A 27,726-nucleotide genomic window follows, 5' to 3' on the forward strand; every position below is an offset into this window, starting at 1 on the left:
GTCTCATATTTGTCCTTGGAGGGTCTCTGGGAGGGCTAGGTGAGACGAAGCAACAACCACCTTCTGCATAGCATGTGGCATGCAGTAGGTACTCACTAAATGACAACGGCCTCTTCGTGGTGAAGGATGACAATCTTTCCCAGTTGCCTTTGGGTTAAGGGAACAATCATAAAATAAAGACATGGCCGGAAATGGGAAAACACTCCTAGGATACTGGGGGCCCAGCAGGGTCAAGGGCATGGCGGGAGGTGTCTGAAACTTGCCTTTCCTGCTCGCCAGCTCTGCGGAGGCCAGGCCTGCGTCCAGCTTGGCCATTCCTCCCACCGTCCCTGGGTTCTCGAGCAAGCGAGTGAACAAAGAGAGGGAGCAACTTAGAGAAGAGTGTCTTCCTGCTCCGCTGTCAATTATCTGCACAAAAACATGCTGATATATCTGCTTGGCCAAAGCACCCGGTAAGTGCTAGCATGTAATAAGAAAGAGAAAGAAGATTTTCACGCCCAGCATGCTAAGAAATAAGAAAATGACTCATAGTCCCAGGGCAGCCTTTGGAGTGGCTGGCAGGGCCCCTGCCACTGAGAGAGGCCCTGGCAGGCTAATTGGGAGCTGGGAGCTGAATTGGCCGGATGTTCAGTAGCCATGAATTTTTCTGAATCCCAATAAAGTGCCTTTTACTTTATTTGTCCAGATTATTTATAAATGGATTTTTCAATAAAAAACAGAGCTCGGGATGCATGATGGATTTTCTCTGGCACCTCACACAGGGCACGTTCATCCCCATCGTGGTCTGCCTGGCCCAATAGTACATGCCTTGATCAGGCCGTCCTCTCTTTGGGCCATAGATTGGCTTTCAATAATTTCTCAGAAGCCCATGGGTAGTCACTAAATTTAAACTCATGTCCGTAAAACTCAAATTCAACTCAATAAGCATTTATTGATATCCCACGACATACAAGATATTAAGCTCAGTGCTGTGCTGGAGAGAGGCGGTGGAAGAGGAAATCCAAGCATCTTAAGCGTCTTGCCATTTAGAAAAGAACGTACTTGTGTACAAAACTGAGCACAACACAATGAGCCTGGAGAAAGGCTAAAGCGACCACACTGCTGCATGAATACGAGGGCAGATGTCTTTTGCTTTCAAGTAGGATATTTTGGGCTGCAAAATTACAGAAAATCCAACCTAAGTTACCTTAAAGAAGAAGGAAAATGTATCATCTCATGTCACAAGAAGTCTGGAGGTAGGGTTGATGTCAGCTGGGTTCCTTCTCTCGGCTCAACCATGCTATGACCTTGGGCTGGACCCACATGGCTGCAAGGTGACCATAGCGGCCTCCCATAACCATCACATTTTCCAAAGTCCAGAAGACAGAAATCATACACCCTTTTTTAAGAGCCAGGAAATTGTCCTAGAAGTGCCTAGCCATCTCACTGGCAATAACTGAGTTACAGGCCGCCCCTAAACCAATCACTGACCATGATGGGCTTAGACGGATCTAGGTTTATCCCCTGGGACTGGAGAGGGCCCTGGCATCTCCCCAAGAATTTGGCCACTGACACCTGAACACAATCAAGGTCCTGTCGGCAAGAAATAAGACGGGAATGCTATTGGGGAAACCATCAAAAGTTGCCCTTGCCTGGTAAAACTGATCCTCTCAGAAGATGTTCTGGGTTAAAATAGACAAATAGACACACAATAAATGCGAGGAACTTATCTACCTTGTTCTTTGCCGTATGCCTTGCAAGGAACATGGTTCCCGGCATGCAGCAGATACTCAAATATTTGTTGAATGAATGAATCCTGGAATTAAACCAAGAGGCTGGTTGGGAACAGAGTCAAGATCATTCAAATCCCCCTCAGATCTCAGAGAAGCAGAACAAGAAGAAGAATAATTCAGCAAGTAAGAACCTAATTGGTTGCATTGAAGCCTGTTTAAAGAAAGACAATGCTTAAAGACAGGGAACTTCCCAAGGAGTTAAAAGAGTCCTATTTGTCTAGCACTGTCCAGGGAAGAGAGACCCTGAGTACAAGGGACAGGAACTTCCCAGCCCCGGGAGAGGCCTTCGTCCCTAGGAAGCAGAGATAACTCCTCCACCTTTTCCATGCCATAGATTTACCAGCCCTACCAACAACCTCCCTGCCCTTGTTCCAATTCCCAACACTCCAGCCAACTTCTGATGAGACAGTGCTACGGGTAAGGGGGTGCCCCGTGTGGGGACTGGGGCATTCCAAGCACAGGGAAGGTGTCTACCTTTCACCACATCTTAATAACATGACACCCAGTTTATGTGCCCATCCAGCAGGAGTCAACTGCTTACAAATCAGATGCTGCTTCCAGGCTGAGAGTCAGCGATAACAAATGTCCTGCCTTGATCTAATCAAGCCAATGTAAAATAGCAAATACAGTCACCTGGGTAAAGGACAATGCCATGTTCCTCTAAACTGAGCCTATGATGCTTCCCAGATGACAATTTAGCCCAGAAAGGAAGTAAAACTTTCCTTCCCTTGGCTTTGCCTATTATTCAGGAAAAGTCCAGGCCCTGAACGTGGGGCTAACACAGCCATTTGGGAAGCTGACCGTCCCGTGTTGCAGATGTTGTTAGCATCAGGACTTCTGAAAGAATTCAACTGTTTACTTAACAGACAAATGGACATTTAATATTTAAGGTTTTCTCTTTAAGCAAGGAGTCAGCTTCAACTTCCTGCACTTTGCAGCCTGATGCAAGTTCTACCAAATCCATCCAGAACATGGGAAACAGGGGAAGCATTTCATTTTCAGAGGTTACTGATGCTCTGTGTCGAAAATGTAAGCACGTTTATCTTGAAAGCAGTAAAATCTGATCTATAGATTTTCTTAGATCTTTCTAAGTCAGTGTTGACCAGGGACCAGAAAAATCTGTCTCAACTTCTTTAAATGACACACCCTGTTTATCAATCAAAAGTGTGTGTGCCTTGTCCCACACTGTAGATCCCGGGGTGGTGCATAGCCAGCCCACCTGAGATGAGACACTGAGGGTGGGAAGGCCCTAAGCATGGGCCAAGGCCAACAGCTACAGCCCCAGGAGCCAGGGATGCCCCTGTGATGCTGTTGCCCTGGGAGAAGAAGAGGGAACCACTAGAAAGGAGACGATTTGTAGAGCATCAAAGGGCCAGAGAGAAAAGACCCCTTGGAGAGGATGGTCTCAGAGAAGAGGGGCTGAACTGGAAGCAAGCAATTAGGACATAAACAGGTATGAGGTCAAGCTCAAGTGGCCCCAGATCCCAGGCTCAGCCCCTCCCAGTTGCCAGTCAGTTCTGGTGTAAGCACCAGCAGGTCTCATTTCTCTGCCTTGTGCTTGCTCAGGGTGCCTGAGGCTCAGCTGCTGCCAGCAAGCGCCAATGGCACAGTCAAGGTTAAGCCAGTGCTGCGTTCTTCTCCATTTCACACCCAGTCTTAAGACTGCTTTACTCTTTCACAATGTAAGGGAATAGATAAACATGCCTTAAAGGCCACTTGCTCTTTGACAGAAGAAAACTATTTTACCAGGTTGAAAGAAAAATCATTATTTCCCTGACTGGTCTTTTCTGCAGTCAGATATTTTGACCTAGGGCTTCCACCTATCCACGGACCCATCTCCCTTTTCTGGATTCTTCCAATCAGCTGACATGGACTCCAACAACAAGGTGCACCTGTCTCCTCTCTCTTCCCTCCTATGGCCATGAAATAAGCACCCCCACCTGCTCCAGGTAGAATCCCTCCAGCTGCGCCCTGGATCCCATCTCCTGTCCCCTCCTCCAGGACCTCACTCCTAAAGTGGGCTTTCTTCTGCATAGCTGCCCAGTCAAAATTAGTTTCTCTTCCTTTCTTCCTCCAGCCCTCTCTCCTTCCTCCATTCCCATCCCCATTCTTTTTCGTCTCCTCTATATTCACTACAAAACTTCCCGCTGGCCACTCTGAACCTCTAGGTCACCAAATCCAATGACGCCATTCCCTTATCTCAGCTTCTCAGTGGCCAGGCCCTCTGGGAAACCTCATGGGCTGTCCATCTTCCTGCAACGACTGGTTCCCCCTTCTCCTCTGCCCCATCACCATCTCCTCCTCCTTCCCCTGCCAAGTGCCTGAGCCCTGCCAGATGTTGTTGATGACTTACAAACTCAGGTCTCAAGCCTAGGTCCTTCTGGGAGCTCCTGGCCCAGGATCTGCCAGCCTATGTGGCCTCCCCATTTGGCTGTATAATGAGCATCCCACATGTAACGTGTGCAACAGAGATTTTTTTATTTGCCTCCTCAAACCTGTTTTTCCCCAGGCTTTGCCTTCTCGGTAGATGACACTGCTGGTGACCTAGGTACTGAAGCTGAAAACCTACAAACTCTGTTGGTTCTAACTCTGAGGGACATCCCCAAGCCGTCCTCTTCTCTTCTTCTCCCCTCCCAGATCCTCATCTAAGTGGCCGCCATGTCTTGCCTGGACGGCAGCAGGAGTCACCCGACCAGCTCCTAGACCAACAGGGCCTCAGAGTACATCCACGGACTCCTCCGTCCTCCTACAGCCCCCACCATGCCCCGAATGGGACTCCCGCCACCTCCACCACCCTCCGGTACCAGCATGCTCTGCAATCTCTGGACTCCAGCCCCCACCTCCTTCAGTCCCGGGACATGCTTCGGTCTTTCCCATCTGTTTGCTGTAGCCGTTCTCTTCACCCAAAATTCTCCTTTCCTGGCCCTCCACTGGCCACCTTCCTCTCTTCCTTCCCATCTCAGCTTAAACTGCTGCCTCCTCAGGGACTACCCCCTCCCTCCCCAACCATCACCCTCCTCCCAGCACTTCTTCCTCTGCAGCACTTCCCACCAGGGAAATTCGCTTTATCTATTTACTGACTGCTATGGACTGAATTGTATTTCCCCAAAATTAATAGGTTGAAGCCCCAACCCCCAATGCAATGGTATTTGGAGGTTAGATCTTCAGAAGCTAATTAATATGAGACAAGTCATGAAGGTAGGTGTCCTCATGATTATATTAATGGCTTCATAAGGAGAGAGGGAGGGAGGGAGAGAGGGAGAGAGAGAGAACAAGAGGAAGAAAAGAACAAGAACAAGAGGAAGGAGCAGGAGGAGGAGCAGGAGGAAAGGGGAGAAAGAAGAGGAGGAGGAGGAGAAGAAGAAGGAAGAGGAGGAGGAGGGAAGAAGAGAAGGAGGAGAAGGAGGAGGAGGAGAAGAAGGAGGAGGAGGGAAGGAGCGAAGGAGGAGAAGGAGGAGGAGGAGGAGGAAGAGGAGGAGGAGGAGGAGAAGGTGAAGGCAAAGGCTCCCACCATATGAGAAGGCAGCCACCTGGCAGCCAGGCCAGAGCCATCATCAGGAATCGAATCTGCCAGTGCCTTAATCTTGGACTTCCCAGCCTCCAGAACTGTTAGAAATCAATGTCTTCTGTTAAAGCCACCCAGTCTATGGTATTTTGTTACAGCAGCCTGAGCAGACTAGTACATGAATTTATTTTTCTCTCTCCCCCAACAAAATATGAACTTCAGGAGGCAGAAAATGTCCCCAACTTATTCACCACTGTGTTCCCAGCATCCCTGGCAGGATGCTAATCGGACAACCAGTGCCTGAAAAAGTGTGGTTGTTGAATTTGCTCCCACTTGGTAGGTACAACTTGCTGATTTTTATAAGAAGAAAATGTCTAATAATCTAAGTCCAAATGCAAATGGTAGGTCCAGGGAAGGTATTTCAGATCTAAAATAGCTTTAAGACCAAAAGCAGAGGGAAGAGCAGGGGAGGCTACAGGGGAGGAGATATAGCCATAATTCTTCAGAAGAAATCTTTCAAGAGTTGGAAAGTTCTGTCTAGAAGGTAGTCTGCCCCTGCCTCCAATCTGCAATACAGCTAAACTAGTGTTTCCCGAGGTGTGCTCCGTGGAACATTCTCTCCAGAGATGCCCTGCTAAGATAAAGGGCAGGGAGGTGGGGTGGTGTCGTGGTCAAACGGGTAAGCAAAGCGCTGCAGATGACACCTCCCTCTGGGAAGCTGCGCCTCAGCACACTGACGGGTCTGAGAGGTGTTGCGGAAGAGTCGTCCCTGTCTTTCCACTAGGAATTCTAGACCGGATTTGACCTGCTGTTAGGGGGTGAAGAAAGTGGGAGCAAATTCAACAACCACATCTTTTCGGGCACTGGTTATCCGATTAGCATCCTGCCAGAGATGCTGGGAACACAATGGTGAGTAAGTCGGAGACGTTTTCTGCCTCCTGCAGTTTATATTTTGTTAGGGAAGTGAGAAAAATAAATCCGTGTTCCCCACAAAGATATGTTGAAGTCCTAACCCCTGTACCCACGCATGTGCCCTTATTTGGAAATAGGAGCTTTGCGATGTCATTGCGATGTCATCTAGTTAAGACGAAGTCATAACGGAGTAGGATGGGCCCCAATCCAATGTGACTGACGTCTCTGCAAGAAGGCCACGTGAAAACAGAGACGCACAGGTTGGGGGAGGCCGCGTGAAGATGGAGCAGGGACGGGAGTGAAGCAGCTGCAGGCAGTGAATAGCAGACACTAGGAGGGGCGAGGAAGGATCCGCCTGGAGCCCCAGCGGAAGCCTGGCCCTGCCGGTACCTGGACTTGGAGGTCGGGCCTCGGGAACTATGAGAGGGTGCATTTCTGTTGGGTAAAGTCACCCAATTTATGGGACTTCATGGCTGAGGCAGACGCAGTAAACGAACGCCCTGCAACCCTCCGTCTTCTGCAGCCCCCACACCCGGGCCCACGGCTCCCCACTCCACACCTCCTTAGCGCGGCTGCTCGGTGGAGCCTGTGCCTGTCCATGTAAGCCCTCAGCCCCTTTCTCCACACCTCTCCCCGGCGCCCAGCCATTGTGCAACCTTCTTGGCACCGGCCGCTCGAGACTCACCCCCTGGCTGAGCAGCCCGTTCCCTGTCACTCATTCTGTGTTTTGATCCTGCCTCATTCTATCTTCTTCTTCCTCACTTTTTACACTAAAAACTTTTACATTAGCTGACTGTAATCTATGTTTCCTTATAATTTACCCTAAATATATAACTCATGACACAATCTTTATTATCTATGTCTCAGGAATCTAAACCCATTCTAGACAAAGGTGGAATATAAATCAATATATATACTTTAAAAATATAATGGGACCGCCGGGGGTGGTGACTCACGTCTGTAATCCCAGCACTTTGGGAGGCCATGGCAGGTGGATCGCCTGAGGTCAGGAGTTCGAGACCAGCCTGGTCAACATGGCAAAACCCCGTCTCTACTAAAAATACAAAAATTAGCCATGCGTGGTGGCGGGCGCCTATAATCCCAGCTACTCGGGAGGCTGAGGCAGGAGAATCACTTGAACCCGGTAGGCGGAGGTTGCAGTGAGCCAAAATCGTGCCACTTCACTCCAGCCTGGATGAAAGAACAAAACTCGGTCTCAAAAAAATAAAATTTAATATAATAGGACCTCATACACCGTCAAATTAAAGCCCTCTGCTCACTCTTCATGGCCTTTGGCACCAAACACCAGCCCCAAGGGAGTCCTGCTCTTCTTCCCAGCTCCCTCCTCTGCCAGCGCCACCCCCTGCTCTGCTGCCACTGCCCCTACTCCAGCCTCTCTCTCCACCCTGGCCCTGCCCCCTCTCCCCGCCACCCCACCCCCTCCTCTGCCGCCACCACCCCACCAAACCCACCCTGCTCTCCCTGCCTCAGGGCCTTTGCACAGCTGGTTTCCTCCACTGACAGTGACTATCTGCCTGTTCCTCCCTGGCCTGTCTGCTGAGCTCCTGCTCAAAATCTGGCCTGGTCTTGACCTCCTCCAAAAGGCCTTCCCCAACACTTGGTACTCAACCGAGCCCCTCTCATCCACATACCCTCCACCAGGTGTGACATTCAGAATGTTTAACAACTGGTCTGGCACAGACGCCGCTACTCAGAATGATGCAGGCCAGCGCAGCATGGGCACTGGAAGCTCAGGTGACACCCGCTCGCCAGCAGCCACGGAGGTGTTTCAACGGATTAGCAACTGTGCGCGCTGGTGACCAGCAGGACGGTGGACACGTATTTGTGGAGTTGTACAGGGCACCCCTCAAGGGTGAGCGGCTCTGCTCTGCTCCGGGCAGGACCGGGTCTCAGTGCCTGGCATCGCCCCTGGCGTGGAGGGGGTAGCTTGGTTAACATTTGTCAAACCGAACCAAACTCTTTTGGGCAAAGACAAAATACAGAGACCGAGGATTTTCCCAGACTGTCACATCTCCTCAGCGAGCCAAATAAAACCTGTTCCTGGACAGTCTGTTTGCTCAGATGGTGAGTCTGTCAGATTTCACAGCTTCAGCGACCTCATGAAGCTCTGACCTGAAAATAAATTGAGAGGGAATAAAAAAAGAAGGAGGAAGAACAAGAGAAAATGATCTGCTCCTCCTGAGGCCGCTCTTTTGGCAAGCACGCTCCAGTCGGTTCCAAAAAAACAAAGGGAAATCTTCGTTATGTCAGAAAAACCGACATAAATCGCCAGCAACTCCGCTTTCCTGGCAACGCTTTCCATGCTCCTGGGAAATTGGAACCCAATTCTTGAACAATTTCAATGCAGAAGGCTTGTCTTATGTTATACAAGAGGCCTCAAAACTTTCCGCAATCGGAAGAGAATGTCTGCTGCTCCAGGTGGGGCAAAAAGTCAAGGGACAGGAAGCCGCAGGGCCGTGAGCACCTCGGGGGCGCCTGCACTGGCAGCTCTGGGCTTGTGCTTTTCCCAAGGGGTCTAAGACACGTGTACAGGCAGAAAAGCAACCACCCTAAGGGGACCCCGCCTATGTGAAGCAAATGACTGAACTGTCACAGACTGAACTGTGTCCCCCGCAAAATGTGTATGTTGAAGCCCTAACTCCCAGCATCTCGGCATGTGACTGGATTTGGAGACGGCAGTCTTTAAAGAGGTGACTAAGTTAAAATGAGGCTATTAATGTGGGCCCTGATCCAATATGACTGGTGTCCTCACAAGAAGAGGAGATGAGGACACAGAGAGACACCAGGGAGCCGTGTGCACAGCGGAAACGCCATGTGAGGACAGGGCAAGAAGACACCATCTGCACGCCAAGGAGAGAGGCCTCGGGAGAGTCCAACCCTATTGATGTCTTGCGCTTAGACTTCTGGGCTCCAGAACTGTGAGACAGTTGGTTTCTGCTGTTTATGTCCTGTTTGTGGTGCTTTGTTATGGCAGCCACCGCATACTCATACCACCCCCTAGGAAAGGATTTTGCCAGTCTTAAGGTCCCCATCATGCAAATTACCCACTTAAGACTCACAGGCCTGTAGGTTATGCACATAAAAGTTACGCCAGAAGTCCCAAGGGATCTGGGGCCTGGTCTAGGGGCAGCTGTGGCAGCTGCCCAGGCTGGGGTTGGTGACTTGGGCTGAAACCTGGGTTCCTCAGCACATCTGCCATGTGGTCTGAGCCTTAGATTGCTCCTCTCTAAAACAAGGGTAATAACAGCATCTGATTCTCAGCATTTTGTGAGACTTAGATCCTATTATATCTTTAAAGCACTAAGCATAAGTGCCCAACACAATAAAAAGTTCAATAAATACCACCATTTCTATTCTATTTTCAACACACCTGATTCCCTGATTGCTTCAGGCATAAATAGTACGAAGTTCCCCTAAGAAGAAAAGAGGTCATCCTTCGAACAAGGCTTAAGAAACAAGGGTACCACGACGGTGATCATATCATAAGCTTTTGTTCATTTTTTTTTGTTTTGTTTTGAGACAGGGTCTTGCTGTGTCGCCCAGGCTGGAGTGCAGTGGCATGATCATAGTTCACTGCAGCCTCGACCTCCTGTGCTCAAGCGATCCTCCTGCCCCAGCCTCCCAAGTAGCTGGGACTACAGGTGTGCATCGTTGTGCCCAGCTAATTTTTAAAAATCTTTTGTAGAGATGGGGTCCCGGTATATCGCCCAGGCTGGCCTCAAACTTCTGGGATCAAGTGATCCTCCCGCCTTGGCCTCCCAAAGTGCTGAGATTATAGGCGTGAGCCACCATGCCCCGCCAAGATTTCTTAAACTCCTCTAACTTCCCCAGATTTGTTACCCCCACCTCTTCCACCCACCACCTCCTTGACAAAATTATTTTAATGAACCATTCTTGAGTCTTTGAGGTCAGTAAGGAAGCAGGAACTTCAAAGAAGTCCTTCTCCCAAACCTGTCTAGAGAGATAGAAACATCTGGGAATGAGAGGAGCAGCGGCAGCCTGGGATGGGAAGGGAAGGCACTGGGGGATCCCAAGGAGCCCGGTGAGGATGGAAAGGAGAGCCCAGGAACCCAGATGGTGGCCCAGACGTTGCACCCTCCAGGACCTCAGATGAGCCAAACATGTAGCTTGCCAGCCCATGAACTCAGGTCTGTGGGTTTTTCACTAGAGTCTAGAATTTGGCCTACAGAGCCACAGAAATGGCCTGAAAACACCCAACAGGAAAGAAAGAGAGAGAGAGTGTGTGTGTACGTGTGTGTGTGTATGTGTGTGTGTACACCATTCTTTAGACTAGCTTTAGTCACTGGAAGTTGTCTGATTTCTCAGAAATATTTTTCATCCTTCTATGGCACCAGGATAACAGCTAGAATTTGCTAGTTTAAGGAAAGGAGCAGATTTTAATAAGTCCTGGCCTCTATGTTCAGACCCTAGAACTTTGGCAAATCTGCCCATCCAGACGTCACCTCTGACAAAGGGGAGCCCGGCCTTCAGTGGATTCTGTGCCTGGAACTCCAACACCCCACAGAGGCACCCCCTCCTCCGTACTCATTAAACATCACTTGTTCATTCTTTGCTTATTCATTCATTCCATGGACATCTACTGGGCATCACTCTGCACCAAGAAACTACATCAGCACCTGCCCTGGCCTTTCAAGCAGTCGCACCAACTCAGAGCAATGAGTTGCATCTGGTTTCTACCAGCCCAGAAGCAAGGATGCCAGGTGACGACTCCACAGGCAGGAAAGTGGTCCACGAACAAAGTGCTTGGATGTCTTTTTCCACTTTATCTCTTAAAAAGAGACATAAATGAGAAAACCATCTCCCATCTCTGGCCAAGGAATACATCCTGAGTGTAAAACAAATCTGCACAGCAAGGAACTCTCTCAGCCCCAGGGGGAATGGGGGTGGCCATCGGAGTCCGCAGGAGAATCGTGTCCTGGACATTCTAGATGCGTCGTGATGCGGGGTGCTGGGGAAAGGGTCCTGAGCAGCCCACAGTCCCAATGTCTTGCAGGGCCATAGCCATCTGGTGTGAGGGGAAAGAGAGGAAGGGGCCGGTCTCCGTCCTGCCTGGACATTACCCCAGGGAATATCAGCCAGGATTGTGCTCTGTGTCCCCTCCCTGCCTCTGGAACAGAAATTTGCTCTTACTCCCCACCACACATTCTGCAGCACCGAAATGGCCTGGCCTGGCCTGGCTTGGTATCAGGACCTGGGGGTCCAGAGAAGGGGGCATCCTCAGATAGGAAGTCTCCTTACCAGCTGTGGCTCCAAAAGTTGGTGGACCATCCCAGCTCAGAAGGGAAGGCTGTATGGCCAAAGCGGAGGTCTCCTAACTGGATCAACAGCAAACCGTGACTATATCTGGGCCAGGGGACTTGCTATGCTACAACCTCATCTGTATTTCAACCCAGATGTTGTCAGGACTAACTGTCTAAGAGGCTCAAAGAAAGGCCTCACGTAAGTGTAAACGAAATGCCAGCTCCGTGAACCACTTCACCTGGATGCCTCCAGCCCGATGACAGGCTCTCAGCCTGTCGGGGTCAGACTAGTCCACTGGGCAGCTGGACATCTTCCCAGGCACCTAGGAGGCCCCTGACATTTGGCCTTTTCTCTGGGAAGAACGGAATGCAGCCGCAACAGACTTGACCTGAAGTGCAGCAAGGGCCACCCCGCCGCCCTGAGAATCAGCCAAGCCTGCTGCCTGCCACACGGAGGGCCGTAAAATCCACCCTAGTCCCTGCTTAAATACCCGTAAAGTTGATTTTTTAAAAACCCTGTTCTGGCTGTGATGCAGGTGCTTCGAAAGATCCATCCCAGGGCTGCTCCTGTGCACACTGCAGGACCCAGAGGAACCGGGACGGGAGCTCGCCGCGCACATGTGTCTCCAAGCTGAGAAACCCAAAGGCAAAACTGGAGATAGGATTCATCTTCCAAACAGGTGAATTCCCAAAAGGACCTTGGATTGCAAACACATAGAAAGGAGCCCAGACCCCCATCTCAGGCCTGGTGGAGAAGAGCAGAGGGCCAGGGGCTCGGTCTCTCTCACTTTCCTCCCCACCCGAGAGAAGGGCCCGGCCCTAAGCCATGCAGGCGGGAAGTGCCTGGCCCTATGCCATGCAGACAGGAGGAGAAGAGGTCATGGTCTAGGGAAGAACCAGTGAACCATGAGTGCGGGGGACGCTGACGCTGGGGTTCATAACCAAGAGTCTTCTGAGGGGTGTCCCAGCGGAACCACCCAGAGATGAGACGATCGGCTCTCATGGCCCCTATAGCTTTGGGAGGGAAAGACACCATCTATCTGTGTCTGGTCACCTGTCGAAACTCCTTTGAAAGATCACAAGCTTCGGTACTTTCCCAGCAGTGCAGGCCCCACCTCCCAAGGCTCCTGGCACCCACCCCACCACCACCAACTCATCTCTCCTTTTCAAGGGTGGGCTCTGGGAGTCCCTCGGGGGTCTGCCTCCCCGTCCCCTGACTCTGAGCTCCTCCCTTGAGGAGGGAGACTAAGTCACCCTCTCTGTTTTTCCCAGCACCGAAGACATGACACTCCATAAACATGGGTTAAATGCATCCATCAGTGAATCCTCACAGCTGGCGTTCTGTACCATTTGTCTTATGTCACTGTTTTAACAGAGTACATTTTTTATTTTTTAAAATAAAAAGAGATGGAGAGGAAATTACTCCAAAACGCCTCTCAGGTGATCCCACAAGGCCTCAGCCTGATGGGTCAGCTCATGAGCCCCCTTCCCACCTGGGGGCTGCATCTTCTCGTGGCAGGTTCAGTTACTTGAGGGGTTAAAAATAAATTATTGAAAATATAAATTTAAATATTCAAAACCACCAAGGAAGCATCAAAAGAGGCCATAAAACTGTGCATGTGTGTGAAATGCGATTTTCTTGGCTGACTCCAGATGAGGAATGAGCCTAAAGCTGTGTAACCCACATCACCTGAGCTGTCACTCCTAGCCTCTGGCCCCGGGGACCAGCTCTGTGTCCTTCTCATTATAAGTTCATCTCCCACCCATATCGAGTGTAGTGAGAATCCCAGGCCCCACATGAGTCGTGCAGAGAAGAGCAAAAGGCACAGGATCTTCAGGTGAGAGGAAGACACAGCCCTCCTTGTGCAGAGGAAGGGGCAGGTGACTCGCTGTAACTCAGAGGACTCCCCAGAGGGGTACCTCTGACCAGCCCTCCTTGTGCAGAGGAAGGGGCAGGGGACTCGCTGTAACTCAGAGGGCTCTGCAGAAGGGCACCTCTGACCAAAATTTGCTGAGCCGTGAAGTACTTCATCAAGACTCATGGCAGGGAGGGGAGAACGTGGCCTGGGCCCCCAGTGTGCCTGGGGCAGGTAAACTCCGGGATAGAAAATAGTGAGCAAACGGACTGGGGCCCACTGGCGGGAGACAGAGGGCCTCCCACTGTGATGCTGCCGCAGCCTCCTGATAAGGGCCAAGCCACCCAGGTGAAGGTATCACAGGACACTCAGGTGACCCACCTCGAGGCCAGGTCTCCATCCAGGCCACTGTCACTTCCCATAGCATCCGGCACAGAAGGGACACAGTGAATGCTTGCTGATGAAATCAATAAGAATAGGTAACAACAGTCTAACACATGTATTGTGTGTTAGAGTTCAGGGAGTCTCTTGTGTGTGTTCTTTCATCTGTTCCTGAGGACAGCCCCCTTTCCTTGCAGGAAGAACTGGGGACTCAGGGATGCTAAGTCAGGCTGGAGCCACTGAGAGGTAGAGCCAAACCAACCCAGGACTTGGAGGTGCTGTGCACAGATGCTCAACACTGCTGTAAAGGGAAGGCTCTGGCTCTTCATTCTGGGGTTTTCCTTAATTTAGTAAGAGCTACCAGTTACTACTATGTGCTGGTCACACATTCTCACTAATCTCCTAACAACTGAACAAGCTAGGTGCTATTACTATCTGATATGGTTTGGATCTGTGTCTCCACCCAAATTTCATGTCAAATTGTTATCCCTGGTGTTAGAGGTGGGGTCTGGTAGGAGGTGACTGGATCATGGGGGTAGGGTTCTCGTGAATGGGTTAGTGGCATCCCCTCGGGGCTGCTCTTGTGACAGCGAGTGAGTTTCGCAAGATCTGGTTGTTTAAAGTGTGTGGCACCTCCCCACTCTCTCTCTTGCTCCTGCCCCAGCCACGGAAGACCAGCCTACTTCCCCTTCATCTTCTGCTATGATTGTAAGTTTCCTGAGGCCTCCCCAGAAGCTGAGCAGATGCCGGCACTATGCTTCCTGTCCAGCCTGCCAAACTGTGAGCCAATTAAACTTCTTGTATTTATAAATTACCAGTCTAGGGTATTTCTTTAAAGCAGTGCGAGAGTGGACTCATATACCATCCCATACTGCAGATGAGAACACTGAAGGCCAGAGGCTGCTCTCCCGGGTCACAGAGCCGGAAGTGGTGTCCATGTAACTCAAGTGTGGCACAGCCCGACTCCAAGGTCACGCTACTGCCTGTTCCCCTCAGTCGCCCTCTGCCAGGAGGCATCCCTTCTGAAAACTCTCCTGTACGACCCCCTCACCACCGGCATGCACAGCCCCACCAGGGCTTGTCCAGTTGTTCAAGCAACTGCAGGTCAGGCTCAGCCCATCTTTAAGAGGAGAGAACTTGCTGCTGAGCCCCCATTAGCTGCTTCCACTGAGCCATGCAAAAATGAAAGAGAAAAATAGAGAATCAAAAAAATGTGAAGATGTGCATGATGTGCACCAGCAGGAATGAAGACTGAATTCACCCATCAGTGCTTCCCAAGCTCAGAAAGACCCAGGAGGCTGCTTCTCGTCATAGAAACCCAGACATGCAGAGGCAGCCTGGCCTCTCTTCTCCTTCCTTCCTCGTGGGGGAGGACATGAGCTGTCCCCAAGGAGAGTTGTCCATGGGCCAGCAGGGAAGCCACCACTCCCCACATCCCAGCTAAACTTAGGGTAAGAACAGCCCCTGCTGGTCTCCCAGCAGGAAATCAAGTGGGCAGGCCCAGGGGACCCCTGTTTGTGCAACCCAAGTTCCAGTGGTAATTAAGTCAGAGGCTGGGCTGGCAGTGAGGACGATGGTCTGTGCTAAGTGGTGAGAGGGGTACCCACAGGGACCCCCCAGCCCAGGACACATGTGCAGCAGAGGCAGCAGGAGCAGCAAGTCCCCAAAATGGGCAAGGGCAGGCCACGACGGGTAAGGCTAACAGAGGAGGAGACAGCGCCAGGGATACTGCTTTAAGGGCTGTCTCTCACCAGGAAGACTCCAGATTCCACGCAGCATTCATTCACTCATTCATTCACAGAGACATGCTGAGCAACCAACCACCAGGTCCCAGGCCCTGCTATGGGCGCTGGGGACACAGTAAAACCTAAAATTTCCTTTCTATGGGAGTGAGAGGGAGCCAGGCAGATACCTGGGGAAGGGCATTGCAGGCAAGACCAGCAAGGGCAAAGGCCCTGCTTCGAGAAGTGGCCAAGATGCCTGTGTCCCCAGAGTGGAGTGAGGGAGGAAGGGGAAGGGGATGGGCTCAGAGGGGCCCTGGCGGGTGGGGGTGCAGATCCTGTCACAGTGAGGACTTCAGCATCTATCCTGAGTGAGAAGGGGGCCCTGAAAGGCTTTGAGCAAAGACGTGCCATGATCTGACGCTCATTCTAACAAGGCCTCTTGGGTGGCCACGTGGAGAAGGTTCTAGAGCAAGGGCGCAGAGGCAGGAGTGACACGGGAGACCAGAGAGGGGGCTGCCACGCTCCCGCATCACACCTCGCCGCGAGAAGACAGCGGAACTGATGATGGTGGGCATAGAGCTTCGATGAAGCTCTGCTGTGAAGGAAAAACTAGAAACAGAACTGGAGGGAAGTGAGTTGCGACGGGAGCATACGCAGACACTGATGGGAAAGAACCAGGAAGGAAGGAAAAGAAGCTGCCACCGCAGGAGAGGGAAGGGACGCTGCAGCGGCAAACACTTGGAACTGGCCGAAGGGACAGGGTCAAGTTCATGAGTGAAGAGTTGCCCTTGGCAAGGAGCATGAGGGTCCATCCCTCCAGCCGCCCCCACGAGCTCCCTCCTCCCCTGCATGGCTGTGTCCGCTCTTTCCCATTCCCTCAGCAGAGTGGCTGGGCGAGGCTGGCAGGGGGCAGCCAGGGCAGTGTCAGTGTTGTTCTGACTGCCCCTGTCTCCTCTGCTCTGGGCGATGGAAAGCAGGTCAGCAGCTGCAAGGAGTGCGGGGAGGGGAGCGGGGTGGAGGAGGGAGAAGAGGGGACGGCCCGGCCCAAGAGACCAGAGAGCCAGACAGGGATGGATTGACAGCACGGAGGAGGGTCGCGGGACAGCACGGAGGAGAATCAGACAGAGCCAAGGGGGCACTTGATGCTGGTGCTGGGAACTGAAGGCCGGTCAGGCTGCTGGGCAGGTGTGGGCACAGCTCAGGAGGAGAACCAGGTACTGGGCGGGTGTGGGCACAGCCCAAGAGGAGAACCAGGTATGAGTAGAGCTGGACGAGCCACGCACCTGGTCATGTGAGCGAGGGGAAAGGGGCCCGATGCAGAAGGCATGTGGGCGAGGAGGGACCTGTGGAATCTGAGCTGAGTGGGGGAGGGTGTGAGACCAGGAATGGCTGGGGCGGCACAAAGACACCGAGGGTCCCTGGATTCTGGTGTTGAGGCGTGGCTGGACTGTAGACACCGGGAGGAGTGGGCAGAGAAGGCCAGGTAGTCTGAATGGGCTTCTGGAACCTGAGATGGTAAAGCAGGAAGCCACAGAGAACAGACCCAGGGCCTAGGGATGAGTCGCTGAACAAGGAGGTCTTTGGAGGGGAGAAGGCCCAGGAACTGAGAAACCAAGGTGTCGTCGGAGAGAACGACACGAAAACACCACAACACAGGAGAGGGCTGGATAGGAGCCCGCCAGCGACCATCAGGGAGCAAAAAAGAATGGCCCCAGGGCCCAAGGGTGGCCCCACAAGCAGCAGTGGGGCGTGAAGCAGCCGAAGATGCAGACTCAAGGACAAGGGGGGACAGTGAACTAGAAGTGGCCCTGGGGACCAAGGATACCCACTCCCCCGCCCCATGCCAAGGCCCAATAAACCCAGGCCGAGAAGAGAACACAGCCTCCACTTGAAAGGGCTGAAGGGCAGCAGTGTCCCCACGGCAGAGCCAGAGCCCCTGAGTGGAAGAAGGGGGAGGCTGCGGAGAGGGGGCTTTGCTAAGTGCAGCAGGTTCCCAAGGAAACACAGAATGTTCCAGGAGCTGGGGTGGGAGGGTCAGGAGAGGGGGCGTACAGAGCCCTACAGGAACTGGAGTCCAGGGGCAGGGGTAGACTGGGACACCACAGAGCACCATCTTGGGTTTAACGGGACCACCTATTCGAATGAATATAATCCAGAGGGAGCAGCCTCTGTCACAGGCTGGTCCTGAGTCTGTCCTGGCAAACAGGGATGAGTCTGTCCTGGCAGGGATGTTTCCTCAGAAGGGACAGTCTATCAAAGCACCAACAGCAACTGAGCCCCCAAGTGCATCAGCAACCTGGGACACCCAGGCTGGGGGCACCTGAAGCAGCTCAAGACCTGGCAATCAGGACCCACTGGAAGACCCCACTCACAGCGCTGGGTAGCGGGAGGCCAAAGGGCCAAGAGGAACCAGAGGCCTCAGTCCGTGCAGCCCCACCTGCCCACCCCACGCAGCTCCAGGATGTAGCGAAGAGTGGGTCTGGAAGTGTCTGCCTGGGAAGGAGTCTGCAGTAGCGGTAGGTAATCTCCCTACTGCCTTCTCTTGGGGCTGAACGGTCACTGTGTCACCGGAGAAGCCTGCGTCAGCCGCCGTCTGCCTCTGCACGTGGCCATCTCCCGACCAGCTCACTGCGTTCTGAATGAACTCAGAAATTGCCTGCCTGAATTCTGAGATTTTCAGCTCATAAGCACTGGGAGAGAACGTTCAGACCCGAGGTGCTGTATCAACCTTCCGCTAAGCACTCCTGGCAACATATTCAATGTCGACATTGCTCACCGTGTCTCCAGATCACCAGAGGGACGTGGGCACCTTGCCGCAGCACCTCACCAATCACGACCAAAACATAAAGGGACTGACTTAGGGGCCAGGGCCTCGTTCCACAGGCAAACTCAAATTACACCCCGGAAAGAGGCAGCACAGTCATTCTCCCTGTGCCTGGGAACACACAGTACAGAGGGCCGGGCTTCCAGCGCTGCTCCCTGCAGTGGGGCCTCAAGACGAACGGCCAGCGCTCCTGTGCATGGCTCCTATAAATAACCCAGTGTGATGTTCCCATTTCTCCTTCCCAGAGTCCCCACTTCTCCACCTGCCTCACCCTGACAAGGACTAGAAACTCGTGGAGGCCAAGGCCCCCTGGGGCTCCTTCCCCTCCCCACCATACTCTCTCCTCCACCCACCCTACCCCCACCATTGCCTCCACAAATTGGAGTCCCTCACCTAAGAAATAGACAATGAACTCTTCTACCTTGGTGATAAACCTACAAAGACATGTTCAAATAGCCTGGTACTGCCGAGACAGATATCTCAACTGGGCACTGCCAGGTGACGTTTGCAGAAGTCTGAAGTCTACCCCGTGACTTCAGCCCTAGACCCCACAACCCCGCGATGTGTTTGATGCAGCCAAGGCCTGTTTGAGAGTCTTCATCTGAACCCACACCCGGTCGGGACCCAGAGTGGCAATGAGCAGCCAGAGTGTGGGCCCTGCACCCCAGGGACTCAGCTTCAGGCTTCTCCGCCCTGGCCCCGGAGCAGACAGATGCCGTCTCTGGAGTAGCTCAGGGTGCAGGCAGCTTATTATCTACAGACTCTCTTCCTGCCCCATCTCCCCAGGAAGGCAAGACAAGGAGGCTCTGGTCCTACCCCCAGCCCTTCACCACCATGGAGGACCAGGGTGCAGGCCGGGAACAGCCGCCTGAGTCCTCCATGGCCCTGCCGGTCACTTCCCTGGCCTCACCTCCTTCCATGTCCTCTCTCCACCAGCTCCTGCCTCGCAGTCTCCCGGCTGACCTTCAAACACTCCCAGTGCAATCCCGCCCCAAGGACACCGCACTTGCAGTCCCCTCCTGGGAACGTCTTTGCCCAGATGTCCCTGGGATTCCCTTCCCCCACTGGACCCCATTCCCTCCTTCACTTTCCCACTGGGCTCGTGACATCATTTACTCCTCACTGAGGATCCCCCGATGCCCTCCTCCGACCAGAATATCAGCTCCTTGAAGGCAGAGACTCTGGGCTGCTTTAACCACCACATCCTAGTGTCCAGGACAGTGCCTGACACACACTAAGTCATGGGATGAATAAACACTTAGAAAAGCATCTGAACTTAATAGCTGCTGTTTCTTTAAAACCAAGAGAGCCAGGCATGTAATCTCTTGCACTTTGGGATCCCAGCACTTTGGGAGGCCAAGGCGGGTGGATCCACCTGAGGTCAAGAGTTCGAGACCAGCCTAGCCACCATGATGAAACCTCATCTCTAGTAAAAATACAAAAATTAGCTGGGTGTGGTGGTGGGCCCCTATAATCCCAGCTACTCAGGAGGCTGAGTCAGAAGAATCGCTTGAACCCGGGAGGCAGAGGTTGCAGTTAGTAGAGATTGTGCCACTATAGTCCAGCCTGGGCAACAGAGCAGGACTCCATCTCAAAACAAAAAAACAAACAAACAAAAAGCCCCAACAATCAAGAGACACAAAATGAAGATGGAATGCAACAATATGCATAGCAGGATCAATCACACTTTCCCAGAATAGAGGATGTGCGTGAAGGTGGGAGACAGGTGAGCTGGCAGGCCCTGCACCCCCTGGCCTTGACGCTGCCCCCTCCCTGGGTGTTCCTAAGAAACATCTTGGCTTCTGGCTCACTGCCTTTCTGACTGGGCAGTTTCCTCTACGCTTTGTCCATATTGGTCCCCGCCGGATCTTCAGCTTAGGCTGAGACCCCAGAACCAGCCTGTAGTTCGTACATGAACCCCCAGACTTGAAACAAGCTGAGCTCGCAGTCCGGAGAATGGCTGATGCTGGGTCCTCAAGTTAATTAGCTGACGTTCAGCAGCATTTTCCTCATGTACCGTATCAGGGAGCTACTTGTTAAAACGAAGCCACGCATTGTACTTTCCTAAGTCGGCCTGAGTCTGGGGAGATTTGGCCTGTCTGTAAGTTTAATTTTAAACTAATTCCTAAAGCTGGAGGAGATTTGCAACACAGGTTGACGGCTCATCTTAGAGTCTCAAAAGTCCTGTGAACGTTCTCAGATGCACTTGGGGAAGGCCTCGTCACAAAGCTCTGCTTCAAGTGGTCATTCCTTCTGAGGAACACACAGACCGTTCAAGCGCCTGTGTCTGCACACACCTGCAGGTCCTTACACCTGAGTGCCGTGCAAGCTGCAGCTCCCAAGCGACAAAGGAAGCCGCCCACTTCTGACTCAAGAGCAGCTGAGAAGAGAATGAAAGGAAGGCAAGACTGTGGCAAGGGAAGGCTCAGGGACAGGTGGTGGTGGGCGTGCTCAGGACACTCCCAGAGGAATGCTGGATCTCTTACAGAGCTCAAATGGGATGATTGCTCACTCGGCAGGTGCTGCAGAATCTCACCGGGCAAAGGCTGAGATTAGGGCCCAGCTGGCGTAGCCACACCAAAGCCAACAGCAGACGCTCCCCTCTCCTGAGAAGACCCATTCCTGAAACTTTTAATTTACTAATTCCATCAAAAATTAAACCTTTAATTGTACTTTGTTTTTCAAATGGCTCCCACTGTGACTGTCTAGGTAGTATTTGTCTCACTCTGGTAGTTACCTGGACTTTCCAATTGTGGTGGTTTATTTTACCTTGGAGTGACTCTCTCTTTTTCCCCTTTTTTCCACACTCTAAAATTTCTCCTTGTCACAATTATTAATAGGTTCTGTTCCTAAAGCCATAATATTCAAATGATCTTAATAAAGCACAGCTCTAGGGCCAGCCAGCCAGCAAAAGAGAAAATCTTGATCCCCACAAGTCCAGGAAGCCTCCACCCTCCCCGCTGAAATCCTCCATGACCACCCCCCTCCCCTCGCCTGGCCAGACAGGCTGCACCATTATGACCAAGGGCTTCCTCTGCTCTCAGAATGACTCAGCCTGGACTTCACCAACTGGCTAAACAGGGAATCAGCTAGGGGGTAGGGTGAGAGATGTCCTAAAATCTCTTCTTTGTCAATGAATACTAGAAAAAGTCACCTGGTGATAGAAGCTTCAGGGTTTATACAGAACCCACCCCAAGTCACAGAGCTCTGTTGCTGGGAAGGCATTCAGCCTGGGTGGATGACATCCAGGCATATCCCCTGCTCGGATGATGCTCCACCACCATCACCACCCACCAAGTGGAGAAGCTGCACTTATCAGCTTCAATCTCTAATCCTAGTAACCTCCAAAAAAAAAAAAAAAGAGAGAGAGAGAAAGCCAAAGCCAACCAATGAGCAGGAGGAAATGAGAATGCAAAGAGCTTCGAGACATGCAACCACTTTGGAGACACTGGCCAGTTAAATGGCAACTTCTAGGGTCACTCAGAGCCTCAGGACACCTGGCAAGAAAAGAGAATGAAAGGGAGGAAGCTGAAGAAGGGTGGGGACAGGAATGGAGAAGAGAGAAAGAAAGGTAAGCGGAAGAGAGGAGGGACAATGGAGAAATGTAAATCTACTTGACAGCCAGAGACCTTATCCTTCAGGTCCTGCGTGTGCCAGTTCCTCCATCTGGAATTCCCTTATCCCCTCCTGCATCTAGAGAATGCAGAGTCCTGATTTAAGACTGTGCTGAAGTGTAACCTTGTCTGTGGAGTACCCTCCTTCTCACCGAAGGGAGAAAATCTATCCTCCTGAACCTTTAGTCAGGACAAGATGTTATACTGCAGTAACAATAACAATTGACCCTAACAGTTCAGTGGCTTCAACAAAAAGCCACTTGTTCACACCACACATCCCCTGCATGTTGTGGGGGAGGAGACTCCACTCCATGTAGTCACTCAGGGATCCAGGCTGCTGGAGCCTCCACCTCAGCACAAGCAGCCCTGATTACTGAGTCAGGAGAAGGGCACATAGCAAACCACACATGTCACTTCTGCTCACCCTGCATGGGCCAAAGTCAGTTGTACAACCACTCCTAACTTCAAAGGGGGCAGGGAGGAAGAGTTCCACCATGGGCACCCAGGAGGAAAAACAGAAATATCAATTCTCAGTGCTAAGGCTATCTCCCACGTCTACCGCGGCAGCAGTTGTGATGGTCACTGCTCCATGGCAGCATTTCACATTAGGTTTTATAGTTTCTCCTTATAACAAGCTGGAAGAAAAGCTCTACTATCTGTACTTGCATTTTTACAGATAAGAAAAATCAAGGCTCAAAGAATTTAAACATATTTATTGAGGTCAGCATTTAAGAACATGAGTCCAAAACTCACACTCTTGCCCCTAAACCACACACATTCCTAAGTGGAGTTAGTCACTTTCTCCTCTCTCCCACTGTCTCTCCCACTGGACCATGAGTTCTTCAAGGGAAAAACAGGGCCTTGTTCACCTGGCCAGAAGAGTTAGGCACTAAGAAATGTCTGCAGAGTGAGCACATCAGCTGCATCTGGAACACAGACGGCAGCCCCAGGCTGCTGCAGCCCTTGCCGGTGAGCACCATGGAGCCCTGCCAATTTCAGCCACAAGAACCACGGACAGCTCCCATGTGGCACTCCCTCCCTCTGGAAGCCTCCGGCAGCTGAGAGACCCTTTGGGAGTTCTCTGGGACTTGGGAGGCTCTGGTATCCTGGCCTCCTGCTGTTCCAGGTCCAACCAAGCCAGCCAGAAAAATGTGGGAGGTTGTCAACAAATGCCCTCCAAGTTTTTATCAGTGTGGGCTTAACTACATTGGCTACTAGCTTATTAAATAAAGTAAATTAGGTCTCAATTATTTGCCTGCACACCAGGCAGGAAAAATGAAATTTTCAATTTAAACATAATATTGCTATTAATATGCAGAGGCAGATCTGAGATCAGACTTTCTGTGCACTTCTACTGAGAGAGGTCAGAGAAGAGGGAGATTCTCATGAAGGGGTCCCCTCCCAACCAAGGCACCCACTGGAGGAATCCCAGGCCCTTTCAGAACAGCTGGGTTTTGGATGCCTGGAAAAGCAGTTTGGGAAGGAACAGCCGAACCTAAACCATGCGTCTGTTTTATTTTCTTCAGTGCATCACTGCCAAATGCCCTTATTAACATTACCTTTCCATATCAAAACATCTAAATCGGGCACATTCGAGGCCTCTGCATTTGCATTTTTTAATGGAAAGAGAGAACTAGTATTGAGGAAGGATGTGCTTAACTCCAAGCCCTTCTCAGCCACACAATCCAACAACAGATGCTAGACGACGTCTTCAAGAGGAGACTTTTAAAATCTACTCATGTGGTTTTATTTGGGCTTAAGCAGCACAATGTGCTCTAAAAGCCAATTTCATATCTGGAATCAAAAGAACCAGGATTCAGTACCGACAGTCACCTTCTAGGGCCTCCCCTTCCAGAAACCCTTCTTGCTAAGGGCATCTACAATAAGGATGTAACGGCTCTAATGGAATAAAAATAGTCTTTCAAATGTAGATATATATAAAGTTTAAAGAGTTTGAGGTTGGCCTGCTGGGGGGTACAAATTAATGACTAGTCAGACATGCAGTCTCAGGTATTGGGGGTATTTGGTGCCGGATGGTGACCAGCTGTTTGCTATTTCAGCTGAGGACAGAATGAACAGGAAAGATGCTTCCAACTACAGCAGGAGGGGGCCAGACGGGCAGGTGTGGCTAGCAACAGCAATGCCCTTCCAGGAGAGGTTGGTCTCATCTCTGGAGGCCAAGTCACAGTGGATAAGGTGCAAGCTTTTGGGTTCTGCCACCTTTCACTGGGTGACCACCACCAAGTTATCTTTTAAACACTTTGAACTGCTTTGCGTCTAAAACGTGGGGATGATATTAGTGCTGGCTTCTCGGGGTCCTTAGGAGGATTTTAAAAGAGAAGCACATAAAACATTAGCTTAGTTCTGGCCCATGATTAAAAACAGGATAGACTCATTTGCGCAGTGTTCAGGTACAAGCTATACTTCACCAGACTCTCTTACAGGAGTCTCAACAATTGAAGAGATTTATTCACTGGGTTTATGAAGAGGCTGCTTCCAAAGAAACATAGGAAGCCCATAGAAACAAGTATGGGTTTTTATTTTGGGGGATTTTTTTTTAAATCAAAATGGCGGGATGTTAATGGGGAGAGGAGGCACTGCTGGCAGACAGGAATGGGAAAGAAAACCACAGGCGGGAAGAGGAGGGAGTGGGGGAGAGGACGTGAGGGGGAAAGATGCGCCAGGCAGCGGGGCAGGAGGACTGCACGCAGGGTAAGTTCCCTCCCCAAAGCAAGGGAAGAGCTGATGCCTCGGAAGGTCGCCCAGAGAGGGGAGGGACAGGCTTCCTGTCTCTGGCTCATTCAGGCTCCAAATGCCAGGTCTCCAAGGTCGGAGAGGACGCCTCCTGTTTCAGCGCCGCCACAGAATCTGCCCGCTAGAGGCCCCATCACCCATCTGCTAATCACGCATGTGCCTTCCTAGCCTCAGATGCTTATGGCCCTGCTGAAGGCCTGGTGTTTGTGCCATCGGTTACATGCAGAGGGGCATGATCTGGGTCCCAGTGGCACTGCCCTGCTTTCCCGGGGTCCCCAGCGGCACTGCTCTGCGTCCTCGGCGTCCCCAGCAGCACTGCTGTGAGTCCCCGGCGTCCCCAGCGGCACTGCTCTGAGTCCCCGGGGTCCCCAGCGGCACTGCTCTGCGTCTCTCTGGGTCTCCCCCATTCCCGTCTAGTCTGGGTGAGACCCTTGGCCAGTCCCAACCGTGTGTGAACAGGCCCAGCAGCTGTGGCCACAGGGTCCGTGCCACTGGGGCGCCTGCTCTGCAGCCCCAGCCATGCGCTGTGCATGCATGTGTGTGCATATGTGACACCCACGTGCCTTCTGCAGAGACATCCAGGAGAAATTCCCACTGAAGGGGATGGCGGCGGCATCTCCCGTAGATCACTGCTCCTGACCTCCGCTGGCAGCCCTAACGGCCCTCCGGAGGATCCAGGTAATACAGTCACCCTCCCCTAGACCCATATACCCTCCAAATGTTCCCAGTGAGGAATGTGAGCTCCTGCATCCAGAACCACCCTCTCCCCTGGCTGCCTGGCCCCCTGCGGAGATCACATGCATCTCTAATTTCTCTGTGTTCCGGCAACTCGGGGATTTAGAGCTGGAAGAGAATCCAGTGCGTGAGCAGTCTCACAAAAGCTCTAGCCTGAGGGCCCGAGTATTTGCTAAATGCAAAGCCTGCCAAACTGCACCCCCAAGGCCCTAATGTTCTCCCGTGAGCCACCCACCGAAGACGAAAACAGCTTCCCTGGAACCAACCTTCAGGAGCCACTGCTAATAAAGGCAGGCGTTTCTTACGTTCTACTGAAAAACGTCACCATATAAGGAAGATGACCAACCAAAGAGGACAGGAAGGGTGGGTCTGAGAAAGAGTCGAAGCCATTCTGCAACGGGGTAAATGTTTTCCGCCGAGCCTCTGGATGAGAATTTTGATGGCTCACATTTCCCGGACACTAGCTGGAAAACAAGCCCTGTGCAAAAGCACCCGACATCATGCACCATCTCCTTTTAACACCAAATAGCTGTAGGTGGACAGCACTATTACTGACCCCACCTGACGGAGCAGGCACGTGCACACACACTCACACACAGAGACATGCACACACTCATGGGCACACACAGAAAGGTAAGGCAGACAAGCCTAATTAACCTAAGAAAATCTAACCCCAGGTTGCTGCCAGAAATGGACTTTGAGAATGCAGCTCAGGGTGCGCGTAGGGTGGGGGAAAGAGGAGGGCCCCTGCCTCTGAGTGAGGCCCCGATGCACCCACCATCCTATGAAAGCAAGCCTGCCCAGAGGCCTGTGCCAGCGGCCTTGGCAGTCAAATGTTCCCTAAGTGGCCACCTGTCCCGTCCTGCCAGGCTCCACAGCTGGGCAGACCTTCCACAAGTGAGAAAGCTGGGGCTGCGGGTCCATGCCCCAGAGCATGCTGCAGCACACCCAGGCCAGTGAAGAAACTTGGGGGGGTTTGGTTGATTTCATTTTGTTTTCTTGAGGCAACCACACATTGAAGACTCTCAGAAACACCTGCTTTCTACCTTATTACAGTGACCTCTGGTGGTCAAGAATCAGACATTGCACGGCCAAATTAGAATTAAATAGCTTAATTTCAAGCAACTCTAGGTAACAAACGCCTAGAGGTCCTTTAAGAGGTTCTGAGAAGAGCAGAAGAGAAGGAACTGTGAGTTGGGAGCTGCTGCCAGCCCTACTGAAGGGAGGAGACTGGCTGTCACCTGACCCTGAGCAAAACCCGCTAGGGCTTCTCAGATGATGCTTCCAGAGCAAATGCGAAAGGCCTCCGCGCTCCAACCTGGGGCGGCATCTCGGCTGCTGCTCCCCCTCCCCCGACCAGCTGGTGGCATCTCAATGCCAGGCTTAGAGGGCACGGGCTCAGGGAGGTTTTTAGCAAAAGCTTTCCCCCTGCCAGGGGACCTGCCATGAGCTCAGGGGGAGGAAGGGTTTCTGGAAGGCTTGCGATCTCAGCGCCACCACCAGCCCTGCTCCAGCTGCTCCAGGGCTGAACAGGGAGAGGCAGGGAAACTGGGCTCCTTTCCCCCCACTGGAATCACAAGTCCCAGCCAAGAGAAGAAGGTCGGCCAGGAACAAGAGGAAGAAACAGCGTTTCTGCCCACACTCCGTGGTACACTGGGTACCCAGGCTATGGTGCCAGGGCAGCCCAGGGAAGGGGGACGAGGAGGCAAGAGAAGCAGCATCTGCTTTGGGAGTCATTCTGGAGACTGAAAGGAAAGATAAAATCCCAGGGGCCGTGATCAATATCCCCTTAGCCCTAAGCCAGGGCAGCGGAAGTCAGAGGCTGGAGGAAGGGAATTCTCCTGTGGAAAACAAAGCTGAACAGGGTATCCTAGAACAAACCTTAGCACAAGCAAGCACCTCTATCTCCCTATCCCCAAGGACACTCTCAAGACATTCTAGACAGATGCTTTAAACCCTAAAAACTCTCCAGGGACAAGCATCCAACAACCTCAACCCATTCTAGGAGCTTCTAGAAGCTTCCAGATCAGAGCATTCAGACGTTAACCCCTGCACACATTATTGCCACCACTTGGTCTGTCCATAGTGTGGAGGCTTCAGTCAAATCCCCAAACACTAATGACAGATCCTCCCAAGGTCCCTGCAGGTATTAAGATAGTCTAGGCCTTGCTGTTTTGAATATGAAGACAGACTGGTTCGCTCTCCTGATATTCTTTGGAATTCAAAATGGATGTAGAATATCAATATCGTCTCAATTTTCCTTTATCTACGAGGAGACGTCAGCAAACCTTTCTGCCAAGGATTGTACAAGGATCATTAAAAGGAAAATGTCCATGGTAATTGTGCCTTTATGCATATTTCTTCACT

At 51.9% G+C, this 27,726-nt stretch overlaps 2 protein-coding genes across 17 annotated transcripts in view; one reads left to right on the top strand and one right to left on the bottom strand.

Annotated features, from left to right (window-relative positions):
* CAMTA1 (calmodulin binding transcription activator 1) overlaps nt 1–27,726 on the bottom strand; it is a 982,737-nt gene that overhangs the window by 698,408 nt on the left and 256,603 nt on the right. The window lies entirely within an intron of this gene.
* On the top strand, nt 16,818–19,494 carry LOC134729009 (uncharacterized). Its single transcript, XM_063596430.1, has 3 exons — nt 16,818–16,915; nt 17,589–17,935; nt 19,207–19,494. The coding sequence occupies exons 1-3, from the start codon at nt 16,818–16,820 to the stop codon at nt 19,380–19,382; spliced, it is 621 nt and encodes a 206-aa protein (XP_063452500.1). The 3' UTR covers nt 19,383–19,494.

Source organism: Pan paniscus, chromosome 1 (genome assembly GCF_029289425.2).
Source record: "Pan paniscus chromosome 1, NHGRI_mPanPan1-v2.0_pri, whole genome shotgun sequence".
Classification (NCBI taxonomy): Eukaryota; Metazoa; Chordata; class Mammalia; order Primates; family Hominidae; genus Pan; species Pan paniscus.

Coding starts and splice junctions, on each gene's coding strand:
- LOC134729009 (XM_063596430.1), top strand. CDS start 16,818: ATGGCTGGGGCGGCACAAAGACACCGAGGGTCCCTGGATTCTGGTGTT. Junction 16,916..17,588: donor GAGTGGGCAGAGAAGGCCAG/GTAGTCTGAATG, acceptor AATATAATCCAG/AGGGAGCAGCCTCTGTCACA. Junction 17,936..19,206: donor AAGTGTCTGCCTGGGAAGGA/GTCTGCAGTAGC, acceptor CCTGCCTCGCAG/TCTCCCGGCTGACCTTCAAA.